General features: G+C 51.0%; 1 protein-coding gene and 1 long non-coding RNA gene across 2 annotated transcripts; one reads left to right on the top strand and one right to left on the bottom strand.

Annotated features, from left to right (window-relative positions):
• The first annotated feature begins 28 nt into the window (after positions 1-28).
• On the top strand, positions 29-2,374 carry LOC122166899. The gene is made up of 2 exons (XR_006170900.1): positions 29-109; positions 607-2,374. It is a non-coding gene; the product is annotated as an uncharacterized LOC122166899 (long non-coding RNA).
• A 12,723-nt stretch (positions 2,375-15,097) lies between these two features.
• On the bottom strand, positions 15,098-17,024 carry NDUFA8 (NADH:ubiquinone oxidoreductase subunit A8). The gene is made up of 4 exons (XM_042830751.1): positions 16,929-17,024; positions 16,642-16,805; positions 15,739-15,904; positions 15,098-15,269 (listed from the first exon to the last, which is right to left on the bottom strand). Exons 1-4 carry the CDS (start codon positions 16,977-16,979, stop codon positions 15,132-15,134), a joined length of 519 nt encoding a protein of 172 aa, XP_042686685.1. The 5' UTR covers positions 16,980-17,024; the 3' UTR covers positions 15,098-15,131.
• Positions 17,025-17,042: the final 18 nt, after the last annotated feature.

Consider the following 17,042-nt stretch of genomic DNA (forward strand, 5'->3'; position numbering starts at 1 on the left):
AAGAGGGGCTCAGCCGGCGCGTGGAGGGCTCCGAGGTCAGCGACTTGGCGCTGCTCAGCGGGAGCGGCCGGCAGAAGGCGGAGGACGCGGACAGAGGGGACGAGGACAGGTGGGGCTCCGCGGCCGACGCAGCAGCCGAAGCGGGGCGCCCTGCCCCTGTCAGCGCTAATCCAAAGCGTAGCACCGCGCCAGCTAACGTGTAGAAAATGAACCTTACGCCAGCCCCAAGCGGCACAGCAGCACCGGCCAGAGCAGAGCTTGCAGCTGCTGGGGTATGGGAGGGAGAGCTGCGTCCTTGGCAGAGGACAGCTCAGGTTGGGGACGGGCAGAGGAATCTCAGGAGAGCAGAGCCCGGGGTGGGATTCACCGTGTGCACACATGGGAACAGGGATGGGGGATGCTGTCTGTCCTGCTCCTGTTCCCTGGAGCAACTCAGCCAATGCTGCATCCCTTGCATGCCCCAGCTTCAACATACACAACAGTGAGTTGACTGAAGACACCCAAAGATGCATCTGGCTTTTGGAGAGCCCAGGGCAGCTGGACCGAGCCCTGTGTGCAGGTAGGTAAATCCTTGCCCATCACCTCCTCTTTGCTCTTGCTTCCCAGGCGGCAGCAGCCCATTCCCAAGCTCAACCCACCGCCACCCATCCTACGCAAGAGGTCAAGCAAGACCTCCCCGAGCCTAGAAGTGGACATTAAGCCTGAGAGCACTGCCCACGTGAGCCTCCCCAGCCCCAGTGTGTCCGGCCTCACCAGCATCACTGCCACCTCCCTCACCCTCCTGGACCCTGAGGCAAGGACTCCTGCACGGAGCACTGCTGCCAACGCAGAGCCCCTCTCTGTTGGGACCTACCAACATGTTCTGAGCAAGGACAGGTCTGGAGAGAATGGGCACACATCCCCTCCATCCAGCATCCATGATCCCACAGCCAGTGATGCCCTGAGCAAGGACTTGGCCTCACTGCTGAGCCCCACGGACAGCACACTGCCGTTCTCCCCTGCAGATGACACCTGTTTGCACATCAGCTTCTCAGAAGATGAGCTGCTGGAGCCGGAGCTGGACACTACTGTGGGGCCCAGCAGGGTCCCTTCTTAGTCGGACACAGCACCGGCAGCTGGCTGACAGGCAGTCACAGTGGCTCTTTCCACATCACTCCCTCTGCTCACTGGGGTTACAGGGTCCCTGCACCCTGCCTGGGTCAGGTTCCTTCACTGTCCCTGCTCCATGCATCAGCTCCTGCCATGTGTGGGCTGCAGCAGAGAGTGCAACCCGGTCAGCCCCTGTCCTGTTCTGCACCAGTTCATGCTGTCTTCCTGCTTTGCCCAGCCCTTTTGTGTTCTGTCCTTCCCTTGGTCAGACATGCCAAGTGGGTCTTTGTCCCAGGGAGCTCTCACTTCTGCTGCCTGGCAGAAGCACAGATCCCACTCATTACCAAATCCCTGGCTGCTGCAGACAGCCCCAGCTCCACATCCTTCCCACTGCATCCCCCAGCCCCGCTGTGGTGGGGTGGCCTCAGGAGGGAGAGATGCAGACACCTCACTGCCTTGAGACCAGTCCTGTTTTGGAGACAGCAGCTTCACCGCCCCACTGCTGTGTCCCTGTGCAGCAATGCCACCACTGCCTCCCTCCAAAGGTGCCTTTTCCTATGCTGGGCCACTTACTGTCCACACAGACTGGGGCTGCCCTGCGAGAGGCTGGTATGGGGTGACTGCCCACAGGGGAGTGTCGGGAGCCCCATGCCACAGCAGGTGCTCTGCATATTTTGGGGTGGCACAGAGGCAGCTGCTCCATGCACACCTCTCTGAGCACTTTGGGGCTGCTCTGTCATGTTGGGGTGTTATGAAATGGCTCAGTGTGAAGTTGGAAGCATGAATGTCTGGGGTTCAGTTTGCAGATGGAAGGTTTAAGGAAGAAACCCAGCCCTGTGGGGAGAGCCAAGGCAATACTTGGTGCTGCCTCACAGCCCTCATCAGCACAGGCTGGAGCTGGTTCTGGGGAGGGACCCTGGGAGGTGATCCTCCACTCACTGTTTGCAAGAGGAGGTTTGGGAATGTGCTGGAGGCTCGAGTTGGGGAAGTGTCAGGAGATGGAAGCTCAGAGCAGCCATTCTGCCCCAGTGCAGAGTGTGGCAGGACCTCAACAGCACAGCACTGTGGGGCCCAGGGCTGACCAGGAGCCGATGGGAGCGGATGACAGAGGGCCCGTGGCACCACCAGCACTGCTGAGGACACATGATGGGAGCTGTGGGTTTGTAAAGCTGTGGTTGGGCCGCGTGTTAGTGTGGTAGAGACAGATGGACCACTCCTTTAGGAAATAAAGTACACTGCAGTTTGGTAACTGAGTTTTAAAGAAAATAAATGCCTCGAATTTGCAGAGCTGGTGCCATGTTCTCTGCCCCACTCACTGGGAGCATCTCATCCCCCAGCCCCAGTACTCCTAGGCAGTTTGGTGCTGCAGTTTTCCCAGTTAAGTGACATCCCACCCAGGAGTCAAGGCAGCTGCAGCCCCATCCCTGGCCCACTCCCCTCAGGGAGGGTCCCTGTATCCCCCTACTGTCACAGCCACAGTGCAATTGTGAGTCCCAGCTGCTCCCCCTCACAGTGCCAAGAGGTCTCATGTCACCACACACTGCCATGTGGGTGCCAGGTTCCTCACCAGTGATGGGAACCATTTCCAAAGCATCCCCTGCCAGCACACAGCACCAACACTGCCCCACAGCCCCCAACTGCAGCCCGCCCTAAGAGGTCTGGGCTCTGGGATGGGACAGGGCAGCCCCCAGTGCACACATTGCCCTTTTTCATTCCCCAGTTTCTGCTTCCAAACCAAACTCTGGCCCACAAACCAAGCTCAGCCTGGGCACACAGGGAAGGAGGGCTCCAGGGGGTGGGATCAAGGTGGGGACAGGAACCTGCAGCACCACATCCCTGGTCCTGCAAACCTGGAGGGGCTGCATCCTCCAGCAGAAGAGGCCAGAGGTGCCCTTCCCAGGGGATGGAAGCAAGCAGCCATCTGCCTGGGGGGGCATGTCCAGCTCCATGCTTATTGTGCTTCCTGCACGGGAAGAAAGTTTTTCCTCTGCTGTCTGGTAAGCTGCTAGCAATCATCAGGCAGGCAGGTGGTAAAGATTCATATCCATCAAACAATGCTATTTAGTTTGTAACCTGTGACTAAATCTGGTGTTAGCTTTAATTTCAGAGTCTGCTTTAGGGCTCGCTTGTTAATCTCTATGCAAAGCAGATGAAATGAATATGCAGCATTTTGGATGTAATTGTACGGCTTCAATTCAGCACTATAATTTTCCAAACAGGATCTTGCAATCAAGCTTCTATTCATTAGTGTATAAACAATTTAGTTTCTCAGCTCTCCAGTATGCCAATCATTTCAATGGAGTGAGCATCTCTGACAAAAAGAGAAGGAAAGTTTCCTTTGTGTAACAGAGGTAAAAGTTGCTCCATACTCAGGCAATTCCTGCCTGGCAGCCCCTGGTCGGTTCTGAAGGCATCCAGGGCCCCTCAGCACAGAACGCTGCCCATGGGCGGCACCACCACATTCCAATGTCAGCACCTCCCCACCAACGCAGCCCCAGCCACGGGTGGTTCTACCAACGGGACCCCAGAGGTGAGCACGGACCCTCGGAACACGGCAGGTGGCACCGTGGGCTGCCCTCACTGCACAACCAACGTGCCCGGCCCGTGTCCCTGGGAGGCGAGGTGGGACCAGAGCCTCAACAAAGGGAAGCGCCATCGGCAGAGCCACTCCGCACAGGCTCCGTTTCCAAATGAATATCGACAGCGCTAATTACAGGCCGCCATGCAGACAGCTTATTAGCTTGTCACAAAAAGACGGTATTGAACTCAAAGCCCGCGGTATTCACGAAGCGCAGCAAGACGCTCCCCAGACAGCACAGCGAACCAGGCAAGCGAACAACCTCCAGCAAAACTAATTACTTCCTGATTGTCTACGGCCACCCACTGGGTATAATAGTATAGACTAAATTTGGCATATACATAACTAAGCACTCGGCACCAATTTGGCATACAACAATCATCCTCTGTGTTGCATAATTAAAATCTGATCATTTGGAATAATCATTTCATATTCCCGATGCTGGGTGATGACTGCACGGTGCGGCGCAGGAGGCGCAGGATGGATCATGCAGTGCTGCCCAGCCGTGGGCACCGCATGGCCTGGGCTGCAGGGCCACCCCACGCAGACCCCCCCCGCTCCACCCAGGACCATCGGTGCCCATTGCCGGCACACAGCGTGCTGACCTCCCGCCGCAGGCAGGCTGCTGACCCCACGCCTGTCCGGCCCCATTGTCATCGCACGTCTGCTAAAGGCGTTTGGAAAGACAGGGGCAATAAAAAAATAAAATAAAACAGAACGTGTGTGTCTAATCCATTAACTTCCCCTTGTGGGCTCCCCGGGGATGCGGCGAGGAGGAGAAAGAATATGTGGATATTGCACGCGCCCTGGCACTTTGTCCCCGGGCCAACCCTGCTGCTGACCGCTGCCACAGCTTGCGCTACCCCGGGCTCATAAATCAGCATGGGTGACAGCATTTCACAGCTCGCTTCCCAGCCAGGATATTGCCATTCCTGCTGATTACACAGCCAGAGCGCGGGGGAAGCTGCATCTCCCACTTCCAGGAAGGGAGGCTCCGCAAGGAAAATGCATTGATAAAAAGAAGAACGAAATCAGCTTTGTTCACGTTGCGAATCTCCCATTGTTCCTGCTGTGACCGTCAGCCATCGCTGGAGAAAGTATTTCCTCAGCAATAAATCTCCTGGGCTCCTCGGCAGCCTTCGCCTTGGCACCAGACCCTCCTTGTGTTGTTTTGCAAGAAAAAAAGCTGCTTCTGACACTACACCAGCCCCAGATGGGAGCCCTGGCCACAGGACTGACCCTGCACTGACTTCTCAGCTGGTTTTGGTGATTGAGGGCAGGCAGCTGGAGCAGCACCCTGGGAGGAATGTGGGGCATTTCAAGGTGTGAGCTCAGCCCCAAGACTGGTTTCAGGAGAAAAGTGCCGGGATGTTATCCTAGGGGTCCCTGCCCATGTCCACAGCCGGCACCACAGCAGGACATGCCGGTCCCTGGGCCCTCACTTGTCACTTTCCCTCGCAGCAGACCATGGCTTCTGCCACGCGTGTGCCCCTGGCCAGCAAATGGCAGCTGGTGCAGGCCAGGGAGCGCACATCCGACTACGGCCACACTAATCCCAGTGCCGAAACGCAGAGCTGGCTCCTGCCAAGAGCTTGAAATACAGGAGTCAGGCTGACAGTTGTACAAGAAAAATAGATCAAGTTTCCAAGAAAATACAGGCAAACTGATCTGATTTTCATCAGCATCTTCAGCTGCCTTTCGGGAAGCCCCAGCCCTCTCCTCATTCCTGCTCTCCGCTTTACAAACCACTTAATTCATTGTTGCTTTGGAAACCCTCACAAAGACCCTCTGCATCCCCCAAAATAACGAGCAACAGATGCTGCTTTGACCTCAGCAACTTCCTGGAAACATGCATTTGTCAAAATAAAAATAAAAAGATTAATGTGAGGAAGGCTCTTAAATTATAAGAAAATAGCAGACATGAGAGCCTGGCCGCGCACGCCTGTCATTTGTAACGGCCACGGAGCACCTGGGCAGGCGGTGGAACCTGGGGTCCCCCCATCCTTTGGGATCCCCCCAGCTCTGCTGTCCCCCAGAGCCAGGAGCAGTGCAGGCAGCAGGGCTGTCAGCCTGGAGCTTTTGGGTTAAGGTGCTCAAAAGTCTACAGGCTTCACTCCTTCACTCACCCTCCAGCTGTGACCACCCAGCAAACCCTAGGGCTCACAGAGGCACAAGCAAATACCTGTGGGTGGGTGGAAGCCCCTTTGTCTTGGGGCTCACAGCAGCCACGTGAGTAAGCAATGCAACACGACACAATACAACACAACAGGGGCACTCACCAGCACCTGTAGCAGGCAAGGCAGTTCTGTGGGTTCCACACAAGTGGAGCCCCTTTTCTCTCTCAGTTTTATAGGATCAGCCAGCAATGAGCTGTGGGGCTGGGTCACCTGATTGCTTGGTGCACCTGCGTGCAGGTTGGCACACAGGGGCTCCCAGCTTTGTGCTGCTGTGCGGCAGCATGTTGCCTGAGGTTTGTCACTTTCTCAGGGTTCTTTCTGCCATGAGGACCTAAGAAGTGCTCAAGTCAATAGCAAGGGGCTGTGGCCCCATGGGAAAATACTGTGGCATGGTGGCACAAGGTGAGAACATCCCAGCTGCTCTGTGCCAGCCTCATGGGGTGCTGGGTGCTGTTGTGCTGTGAATGCAAATCCTGACCTGGGCTGGGGACTCTGCCTTCCCCCACCCCAGTGTAATGCCTCCAGTAGCTATGGTAACTGCTATATACATTTACATATTCTTCCAGTTAATCACAGGGACATCCACAGCAACTGTCTTTGCCAGCGGTTGTTTTCGTTCTTCTGAACGTAGGCTGGAGCATTACCCACCTACAGCCCTTCTCCACAACAACAAATTCTCCACATTACCCCTTCCCCACAGGCCCCACACGGCTGCAGCCCCCAGCCCCACACCCCCAAGTCACTCAGCACCAGCGCTGCATGTCCCACAGTGTTACCATTGCAGCCTCTCCCCCCAACCCCAGGGGAGGCACAGGGGCCTGCCCAACTCTCCACCTGTGCCCTCAGCGAGGGACAACGAGCTGGCAGCCCCCATAGGCTGCAAACCCCCCACATCCCCTTTCCTCTCCCCCCCCTCCCCCCAATCTTTTTGCTTACCTGAGGCCAAAAGCAGTTACAGAAGCCAGCAGATGCCGTTGCACTGTGTCCTGCAGCCTCTTTCCTGCAGCTTTCAGTGCTGTCATGGCAGGGCCGCATTCTCAGCAGCCCATCCAGGGACTGCCTCAGAAAGGCCTTCCCAGGCATTAAGAAGCACCAGGAACTCCCCGGCGAGCCCATGGGTGCCACCATGTGTGTGTGGGCACTGCCAGCCAGCTCCCAACAGCAGTACCAGAGGCCACCTGGGCTGACGAGGGCAGGCCCTGCACGGCGCTCCAGGCTGCGCTCAGGGCTGTGTGTGGAGGGCGCCGCCTCAGCCCAGCCGCCATTTTCTCTCAGCGTTTCTCTCACCCAGGGTTTGCCACTTTTTCCCTTTACATGTTACAGCTGGTGGCACCTTGGCCACAGAAGAGTTCATTTGCTGAGTTACGAGGAGGAAAGCCACCAGAGCAAACTGTCCTGATGAATGTTGGCACTGTAGGGAGCACGGCACAGAGCTGTGTGGGGCCACGAGCAGCAGGGCCGCTCCCACACGGCTCAGGGACAGCAGGCAGCCCGGCCCCGGGGTGCTGCAGGGCACTGCAGTGCTATGTGTGCTCCCAGCAGCCCTCCCCAGCCCTGCTCCATCACCATTGCAGACCCCCTGGTTTCCTCTGCCCTTTCCACCGAACCAACCCACAGAAAGTTTTATAAACTTGAGGAAACGCGAGTCAAAGCAGAAGGAGTCCAGCGCTGAGCCAAAGCGCGACCTCAATAACCTCCCCATTTTGTCCAGCCTGAGACCTTGTTATTATCTGTCAGCATGTGCTGAGTCTCCTCCTTCAGGGCCACACCAGTCCCTTCCGGAGGCCCCTCCTCAGCCTGTGCTCCTGAGCCCTGTGTTATCTCTGCTGCTTCCAGCCCTGCTTCCCCTGGTGGGCGATGCCAGGGCAGGGCCCAGTGCCTGCAGAGGGGACGTGGGGACAGCAGCGGCACCAGCAGCGAGGGGCACAGCCATGCTGGAAGAAGCAGCAAGGCGCAGCGGTGCAGGGGCTGGGGCACAACGGAGCACAATTCGCTGCCTGAAGTACCGACCTGTCTGGCCAACAGCAAGGCAGTAACAAGCTGGGAGTGTTTGGTGCAAAGGAAGGAAATGGAAGAATTAAATCCACAGAATTTCCCTGCTTTTGTTCTCCCTCCCGCCTCCGCTCTCCTCCTTGGCCGCTAGTTCTTCTTGCGTAGGGCTCAGTCCTACCCAAGCGAGCTGGAAATGGGGTCCATCAGCTGAAAGCAATTTACTTTGAAATCCAGCTGCCAGATTTTCCTTCATTTGTTTACTTTAAAATGCTTTTTTAAAAGCCAAAGTACACAAGGCAGCCAAATTGCTGACATGTGTGCCGGGCCGGTACCCTGCAAACGCTGCATTCTTTCATGTCCTCCTGGGCTCAAATCCACTCATGTTTATTTAAAATACGTAGAACACTTCAGCACTATTAAGGACCATGTTCTATAGTAAATGGAAAAAGATTTCCTCACAGGCCAGGAGGAGAGGGAAAGAATCACTTCAATTCAGTTTTGTTCTGCAGCACTTTGCCCAGCCACCCACAGCTCACCATTGCACTCAGCCCAGCGCCAGCACCCAGCAGCACCAGGGCCGTGGCAGCCACCATCCTCCACAGCACCATGCACTTGGAGTGCCTGGGCTTGAGCCTTCCCCCAGGGATGCCCCGGGCAGCAGCACCTGAAAAAAGCCAGGGCTGGAGGTTCTCTGCTGCTCCTGAGCATCTCAAGCATCCTGATGCACCAGGAGGTGGAACAGGCAGAGAACAGGCCAGAGCCACTTGGTTTATTACAGACGGCACAGCGCACCTCTCTATATGTGACAAAGATGCTGGCACAGAGAGCAAGTATTTTTAAGGACAATAACAGGAAAAAGGAGGCAAATGTAGAAGTAAATAACAAAATTAGAACCTTAAAGCACATTCATAATGCAAATATTTAGGGAAGGAAGGAGTGTGGGATGGGAGTTTTCTACTAAGGCTGCTGCTCCCTAAGCTATTCGTCTATGGTTGACAGGGCCTGAATTCCACAGGGTAATGTAAGGACGTACATCAGAAAATGAAAATGTCAACATACAGCAAATAAATCCTCCAGGCTGTTGTCACTGCTCAAGCACAAATAAGACAGAATAGCAGCAAATATGAGAAGAAGAAAGGAAGACTTACATTTCTAGTTCAGTGATCTGCTACCACCACCAGAGATGGACAGTTGTGTCGTGAGTGTGCTAGCACACCTCTGGCAGACGTTCCTAAAAGAAAATGCTACTGACGCAGCCAGAATTGGTCTGTTCTGTTTTGCAGCAAGAAATACAAGAAAGCAGAAACCTCCACTTATTAACTGTTAATAATTTAGAGTACAGCACCTTCATAGTTTTATCGTAATTAGCCAGACTAGTAAATCTTCAAAAGGATTTCTCCAGCGGAATTCCCAGACTATAATTATGTCATGCCCTTAACACAACTGGTTTCACTCATGGTTGGAAGAAACAAAGGCGCTAAGCAAGTGATGATGGGGAGCAGAAAAGGGTTTGCAAGGACAAGCACTGAGCACTGGTACTACACATGCCCTGGGGACTTCCACTTCTGCAAAATAATTCCTCTGGTTCCTGGGCTCCCTGCACACATTCCCACATATTACACCACTGCAAGAACTGTTCAGATCTGAAAGCTGGCTTTTGCCCTTACAAACACTGTAAGATAGAGATCCGCACTGTTCAGCACAGGGAAACACTCTTCCAGGACTGCTCAAAATGCACTCTGTGCTCAGGGTACCACTTCTCACCTCCAGTTTCTCTAACAGGGACATCTCTGTTCCCTGCCAGTGTGGGCAGCACCTGCAGAGCTAAGAGGTTTATCAGCTGCAGGGCTAAGCGAGGAGTGTAGAGCTGTGCACAGACCCTTTTGCTAGCTCTGGGGAAGGAGAGCAGTGAGCAGGGTTTGTGCCTGTCCTGGCCAAACACAACTTTGCTCAATACCCCTGCAAGGCACTTTACAAGGACAAAGATGGTAAACAAGCAAAGAGCTCTGTGCCAGGTGGAACCACCCAGAGCAGAGAGGGAAGGGACGTGCCGTGCCCTAAGGCCACACAGGAGACAGCAGCAGGCAGGAGGGGCAGTTGGGCTGCCTGTCCCCTGCGCAGGGCTCTGCCCTCCAGCCCACACTGCTCCCAGATCGTTCCGTTCTTTCCCCTTTGCAGCACACTGGTGTAAAAGCAGAAAACAAACACAAGAGCCTGTAACAATAAAAGAGCACAATAACTGATAGTAAAGACTTGGCAGCTGTAGGGAGCCAAAAGCTTCTTGGAGGGGGTTGGATGGAAGCTGAGTTTCCCTCCCTGCTTGTATTGTATTTCTTTCCTCTGCCAAAATGTGCTTCCTGAGTCTTGGGCAGAGCTCTCTGCTGCTGACCCTCACCTTCCTCTGTTTAGCCTGGAGCGCAGGCTTGCCACGAGCGCCTGAGGCCGCGCCTGGGGACAGGCAGAGCCTCCCGCTGCGTGCACATGGCCAGGGTCAGGCCTGCTGTCAGTAGCTTCCTGGAAACGACAGCCAAGTTGGGCCACACCTGACTGTGTCCCGCAGGAGCCTGGTCTCTGCCCGGCTACACGGCAGCCCAGAGAGCGGCTGGGGAGTGATTAGTTACTGTGGCTGATGCTGAAGGGCTCCGTCCAGTCCTTTTCTCTCAGACAAAGACAGGTCACGTTCCACTTGGCACAGCTGTAAGCAGGCAGCAAGAACAAAGCAGAGGTCAGACAGTGCTCTAATCAAAGAGGTAATTCTGACTCCATTTAAATTCTAGCCCCTGATCGCATGGAAGCAGAAGCTTGCACTACTACTCATAAAGAACTGAACCACCCTCATGGTGACTCATGGTCCTTAACAGAGCTGCCATGCTGATTTTACAAATGTTAGAGCAATGCCTCAGAGTCAGTGTTTTGTAAGCTTTAACCTACCAACTTGGGAGCAGACCCACAGCTTTTTTAGAAAGCTCCCCTTCCCCTGTATTTTATTTCCTGTCTTGGTGCCAGAATCAGAGCCAAAGCCAAGCTTAACAAAGCAACAGGCATGGCCATTTTTCCCAGTCCTCAATTCCACTGATGAGAAGGGAGAAATTAATTTAAACCCTATCAAAACAGAAAAAGCTGTTTGCTATTTTGTGCTGCAGAACAGTGTTAACAAAACACTTGCTTTATCCATTCGCATTTGCCAGTCCAGCCAAGAATACAAGAACACGCAGGTCTGAATCCTTTTGTTTGAGCATCTGCAATAGACAGATGCTGACAAACGTGATCTAAGCTATTTCCTAGACAGTGAGGGCAGCAGGAACAAGGAGATGCCTGGGATGCAGGCAAGATAGAAAAGCTTTTCTCCTATTAAGCGCTCTTCTTGTTTTGCTTTCAGTCCTCTTATTCCTGGATCCAGTCAGATAAAGCAACTCTTCACTTCCAGCAGTTTCTGCTTGTGTCCCAGCCCTGCAATAGCCTGGAGCAGCTCCCACACAGCCAGCAGGCTCAGAACACACAGCACTGCTGTTATCAAACACAGGCATCACACATAAGAGGAACCTGCACCAATGCACACGTTAGGCTTGCCAACACTTTTACAAGACCGTTTGCTAAGGTCATGTCCATCTCTAATAGAGCAAATGATGTGTTTTTACATGAACTTAAATACTGCAGTCAATCTGCTTCCTGTGTTTGACTGTCACCACCACCAGCACTGGCCCAGCAGGTTCAGAACTGTGCACCATCCTGCTTCTCTGCAGCACCAGGCTCCCTCCTTCTCTGGATTCAGAGGAGCAATTAAATCACACTGAGATTTCTCAACCTCTGTCTACTTTGGCTGTCTTAATATCCTTAACTTGTATCAAACATAATTGATGCAATCACAACTTTTTCAACATCATTTTCCTTCCTCTTCTTGCTTCACACTCAATTCAGGAATGGGTTTTTCTTCTATGTGAAGAAAAAAAAAAAAAGATAGTTGAAGCAATGCTTAAGTGAATTTTGTAACAAAAAGAATATTTAATCAAGTTACCATCAGCAACACTGAGCTAGCCTTAGGACTTCCATAACAAGATCTCCATACAAATACCCAAAGATCAGCTTGAAGCAGCCACAAGAGGGAGTCTTAAATCTCTTATTAATATCCAGATGGATTCTACTTTCAAAACATTTAGTGCAGGAGCAAGCCTTTAAAAAACAAAGTTACTGTAAACTCCCAGTTTGCTCTCTGCTTTCACAGAAATATCCTTATTCTGATGATAAAGATTCTTCAAAACCTTTGAAGCATTTTCTCTACTTATGAATGGGCAAAAGAGAAAATTCCTCAGCTATCATGGCTCCATTGTAGAAACAACAGAAGCCAGAGGAATAATACATGAAAGGCTTTTGTCCTAGCAAATCTCAAGCTCACAAATGTCTCAGAGGCTAGTTCAACCTAAATTGAATCCTAGAAGTCTGTTTGTTGTCTTTTTGTTTTAAAAAGAATGAGTGACACACAATAGAATTATTAAACAGGCAGGAGAGGTTATTAAAAATCAATTCCTTCCCACTGCTTTCTCAGATGAACAGTTTGGTGGCTGTAAGCCAAGAGGGTCTTATTGCTGCACTCCCCTCATTCCTGCTACCAAAACATCTCCAGCTCTTCCACCCTGGGAAAGGAGCAGAACCATGTGGAAGCAGGGATGTCAAGCTGCCAGACATACCTTGCAGGGTGCTTTCCCTCTGGAACAATGTTGTGATGCTGGTACCTCACAGTAAGCACACCCCTCCCTTACAAAGACTAGAAATTGCACTAGGATTTTTCTCTTTCCATCCACACTGAAAGGGACTGCTTTCTGCCCAATGCAGACCACGGCACGGGGCAGACTGCCATCACTTTGGCTTGAAGTTCTATTAATTTCACACATGATTAAAAGCTCTGGCAGAGCTTAGAGCCTACAGCATAACAAATAACATTTCTCACATTGCCAGTAAAATATCTGCATTGAATCTGCGTGCATTTGCTCTCCATCTGCCAAAAAAACGTCACAATACATTCCTCAAAAACAGTTTTATGGTCTTTACTCAATCTTGACATTCACTTGTTCTAAAGTTTCCAAAAAAACATTACAGCTCCAAAGGGACAATCTACATTTGAGTAAAGCCACACAACAACCCTCAACAGAAATAGCTACATGCAGGTACTGTCCAAAGCACCAAGAAACAGACCTCTGGCAAGACTTTTTGCAGAGATTCAGCCAACAGATAAAATCCATGAACTAATTACCTCAAAGAAGTTAATGGAAGAAGTGCCCACAGTGCAGCTGAATTGCACTTGACTTTACGATCACTTCATTATCCTCCTCTGCTGTACTCTTTGTAAATTCACCTTCCCACTCCTGCATGAAACTCAACTGGGAATCTAAGAAAGCAGTTAATTCTGACTTTTAAACAAGGCCAACACATAACTACAGGATCAACAGCCTGCAATCCAAAACATAGGAGATTCAGCTGGCAGGAGAGATGCCTAGACTTAAACTGTTGGGGCTACAGCTTAAACCTTTTTTCCCCCACTTACAGTACTTCCCCCCCCCCCCCCATACTAGCCAATGTAAGCATGGGATTTTTAAACACATCCCCCCCACCTACTTACCAATGTCATTCTTTTCAGAATGAATTTAACAGGGAAAAAAAAAACCACCTAAACCTCTAACTATGATCAGGAGCTGACTACAGGATGTCCACTCAAAAGCAAATGTTCAGTTCCAAAATGTTTCATACAATATGCTGACAATTTAAAGCTATTACTTACTATGTCTTGCTAATATATAAAATATATTTTTGTAAGGTTGCCCAAGTAATGGAATGGGTCAACAAGATTAGATGCAATACATGTTAACATCACAGGAATACGCATCTTCTACTTGATGATACTACAGATCAATGCAATTAGACCTCAAACTTCCTCTAATTTCAGTCTCTGGGGAAAAGAAGTTATTTTTCTTCAGTAATATATGGCTGCTCTGAAATAATGGCAGTCACCTGTAAGGAAAAACTGCAAAGGTTTAGACACGTAGATGTTAAGACAGCATGATATGTACATTAAAATGCAAACATGTATGCCACAGCACCTGCCTTCTGAGTCTCAGTCTACATACCCAAATAGAAACCAGCAGGAATCCATCAGGCACACCATACACAAGCTATTTTTAGATAAAGCTTATATAATTTTTCCTCTAGCTCCGTGGATCCATGCTTCAGCTACAGACACATTAAGCTTAATCCTACCCCAAACAAGGAGATATTAAATCTTCAGATCCCGATTTCACTGTTAGCCTACTCAAGGAGTAAAGTACCATTCAAGTCTTTGCTGTGGTTCAGACTACCCAATCTGGCCCAGGTCAAACTGAACTGCACACAGCTTTATGAAGACAAGTCCATTTGTTTTTTCTGACCTTTGTGATACGGTTCTTGTCATTGGAGGAGAAGAGCACAGGAAAGACTAGACTGATGAAATATAAGATTGGATACTGCAGAAAAGTTAGCTGGAGAAAGCTGCCATACTCCTCTATCAGAAGGAATCAGTGAGACAACGCTGCCCAAGCCCCTGCCAGGTCATCAGAAGATGAGGGACCTTCTTAAACCGCTTAACAGTACAAGGTCCTTTAGAAGGCAGCCTTTCTTAAAGGAGTTGATTCACTGTGATTTTGCTGATGAAGTAGTTTGCATTCCCCATTAACAAAAATAAACAAAAGTAACCAACAAACCTGGCATGAGGTTTAAGTAGGTGGTAATGAGAAGGATCCTGTTATCGAAAGCAGTACTGATCTCACACCCACCAGAGCCACCAACTCAGACTAAAAGCTTGCTCCTAGACAGGTCCTGGGTAAAAATCTGCACAATTACTGGCTGCAAGATTGTACAGGAAGACATTAATGTCTTGTTAGCTTTCCAAGTCTACTTGATGCAAATGACAGAGTTCTCACACTGTTTTTTGATCACTTGAAGCAGCAAAGATGTAAACTATATTTATACACATCTCAGACATGGGCTGGCAGCCACCATCGAGCAACCATCACAGCTGGCATTAAGATGGCCCCCAGGACTGTGGGATACAGAGAACACAGAGCAAAGTGGAGATACTCACACATCATAGCAGCTAAGAAATACAGACATGTATGTTTAAAGAAAGTCTGCTAAGTCACATAACTTTTTTTTTTTTTTTTTTTTAATCTTTAATCATGAAAGTTAAAGTCATACTCAACATGTACTGGACAATTTACATTTGCAATCAATGTACCTTTGCATTTCAGTTATGGCACAGTCTGCCCACTTTACCACGTCCAGAAAAAAAGCCTACTGCCAAATGGAGAAGGCTTCAGCTCTCCTTCAACAGGTGGATTGGGCTCTGGCCTAGGTCTAGAATGATAGGCATTCTCAGGGATAGGTCGGTCTGTCTTCACTTTTGTGACCTATAAAGAAAAAGTAAAGAATTATGCAACTTCCTATGGCGTTTAACAGAAAAGTTAGGTTAAGGGAAGCACCAGCAGATCATGCTAAGGATGCAGCATGGATTGGATGAAAGACTCCTACCTCCAGTGTTTAAAAAAAAAAAAAAAAAAAAAAAAAAAGGTAGTGAAGGGCATTTTATACATAACTATGTCACAGGTCCACAAACGTGCGAGCTTCGCTGCTAAAGCAAGGATCTCTGCATTAGATAAAAGTAAATTAGGTGGAGAAGCACGAGCAAAGTGCAGGTCTTCCAGGAACGCTAGAGAATGCTGAAAGAGTCTTGATTTCTGGTAAAGTCAGCAAGCTTCCAGTGCTGAGTTCATGTATCACCTTCTAAGATGGAAGAAAAGTTTGACACCAGGTCAAAAAAACTGCATGTAGGAAGGAAAAGAGGAATCTGATTACCCAATCAAAAGGGCAGACAGTTACCTTAGAGAGCTGTCCCAGATCAGGTCTCACCCAGCCCAACTTCTCTAGCACACAGTTATCAAACACTGCCTGCTGCTTTCGGCATCGACGGAGCTCCTGCAAGTTGCTATAGTCAATGCATGTCCAGTACTCAGTAAATGGCTCTGCACAGTGTACTTTAATCTTCCTGTAAGAGATTGCGGAAAGAAAATCTTTGGCAAGTGGTATAGTTAATATTTTCCTCTCTTACTCATTCAAACCTCAATTTCTGAATTCTCCTCATTGCAATTCCTCGTACCCACCTAAGGCTGTCAGAAGACAGTATCTGAAACACCATTAAACAGAACCTAATGCCAGCATCACAGAAGTTTGCATCACTGTGGCTACAAGCAGGGATAGCAGCAACTTCACCAATATGTGGAGGGTGTTCTTGTGAAGTAGAAGGACGCGGCTCCCCCACGTGTGATGTTCCTTTGGTTAACTAACATAGCATACAATATACAGTGTTCTAAGAACTCCCAGTTACTTTGATGTCTTCACCTCAGAAAGGAGGAAGGCTCTGATCACTGCCCACTACAAAAGTAGAGGACATGCTCTGAGCAGGCTGAGCCAGGCGCTGTGCTGGCAGCCCAGGAACACAGCGCCGGCACTGACACATGCCCCCACCCGTACTTCTGTCATAAGAACTCAATTCTGAAGCTAACAGAGCTATTACAGTAGTGTGCACGTGAATCAGGTGACAGCGCGGAATTTCAGCTTCTTTTCCAGATTTCATAACATATCTATAAGCAGCAAGGCACTCTGCAGCAGCGAGAAAGGACAAGGTCAACTTCAAGCAGGTAACACAGAAGGCACGACGCCCCCCGCTCAGCACCACTGCCCGCCTCCAGGGCGGATCCAACACCTCTGAGCACCCGCGCTCACCTGAAGAAGTCGAGCGCGCACTGGTTGACCTGCCGGCCCTCCCTCAGGCATTTCCGCGGGTCCTTCTCCTCCCAGCGGCACAGCATGAACTCCTTGTTGGGCCGGTCGCACTGCGAGCCGTAGTGGTGGGCCGCGGCCTTCAGCACGGCCGAGCTGACCGTCACCTGCAGCGGGACAAAGCGGCAATAGGAGCGGCCGCCTCAACGGCGCCCGGCGAGGCCGCGGCCGAGGCCGAGGCCGAGGCCGAGGCCGAGGCCGAGCCCAGCCCAGCCCAGCGCCTCCCTCACCTCCTGCACATCGAGCTCCTCCAGGGAGGGCACCTCCACGGTGCCGGGCATGGCGGCGCCGCTCTCCTTGAGCTCCCCTCAGCGCCCCGCCGACACCGCGCATGCGCCGCCGCT

The sequence above is a fragment of the Centrocercus urophasianus genome, unplaced genomic scaffold, assembly GCF_019232065.1.
Source record: "Centrocercus urophasianus isolate 14NV4802_14NV808 unplaced genomic scaffold, USGS_Curo_1.0 seq_34, whole genome shotgun sequence".
NCBI classification, from domain to species: Eukaryota; Metazoa; Chordata; class Aves; order Galliformes; family Phasianidae; genus Centrocercus; species Centrocercus urophasianus.

Excerpts from the sequence above, each read along its gene's own strand:
- NDUFA8 (XM_042830751.1), bottom strand. The coding sequence starts at position 16,979 with ATGCCCGGCACCGTGGAGGTGCCCTCCCTGGAGGAGCTCGATGTGCAG. Across the intron at positions 16,806-16,928 it reads AGGAGCTCGATGTGCAGGAG|GTGACGGTCAGCTCGGCCGT; the intron begins GTGAGGGAGGCG and ends GTCCCGCTGCAG. Across the intron at positions 15,905-16,641 it reads TGCGCGCTCGACTTCTTCAG|GAAGATTAAAGTACACTGTG; the intron begins GTGAGCGCGGGT and ends AATCTCTTACAG.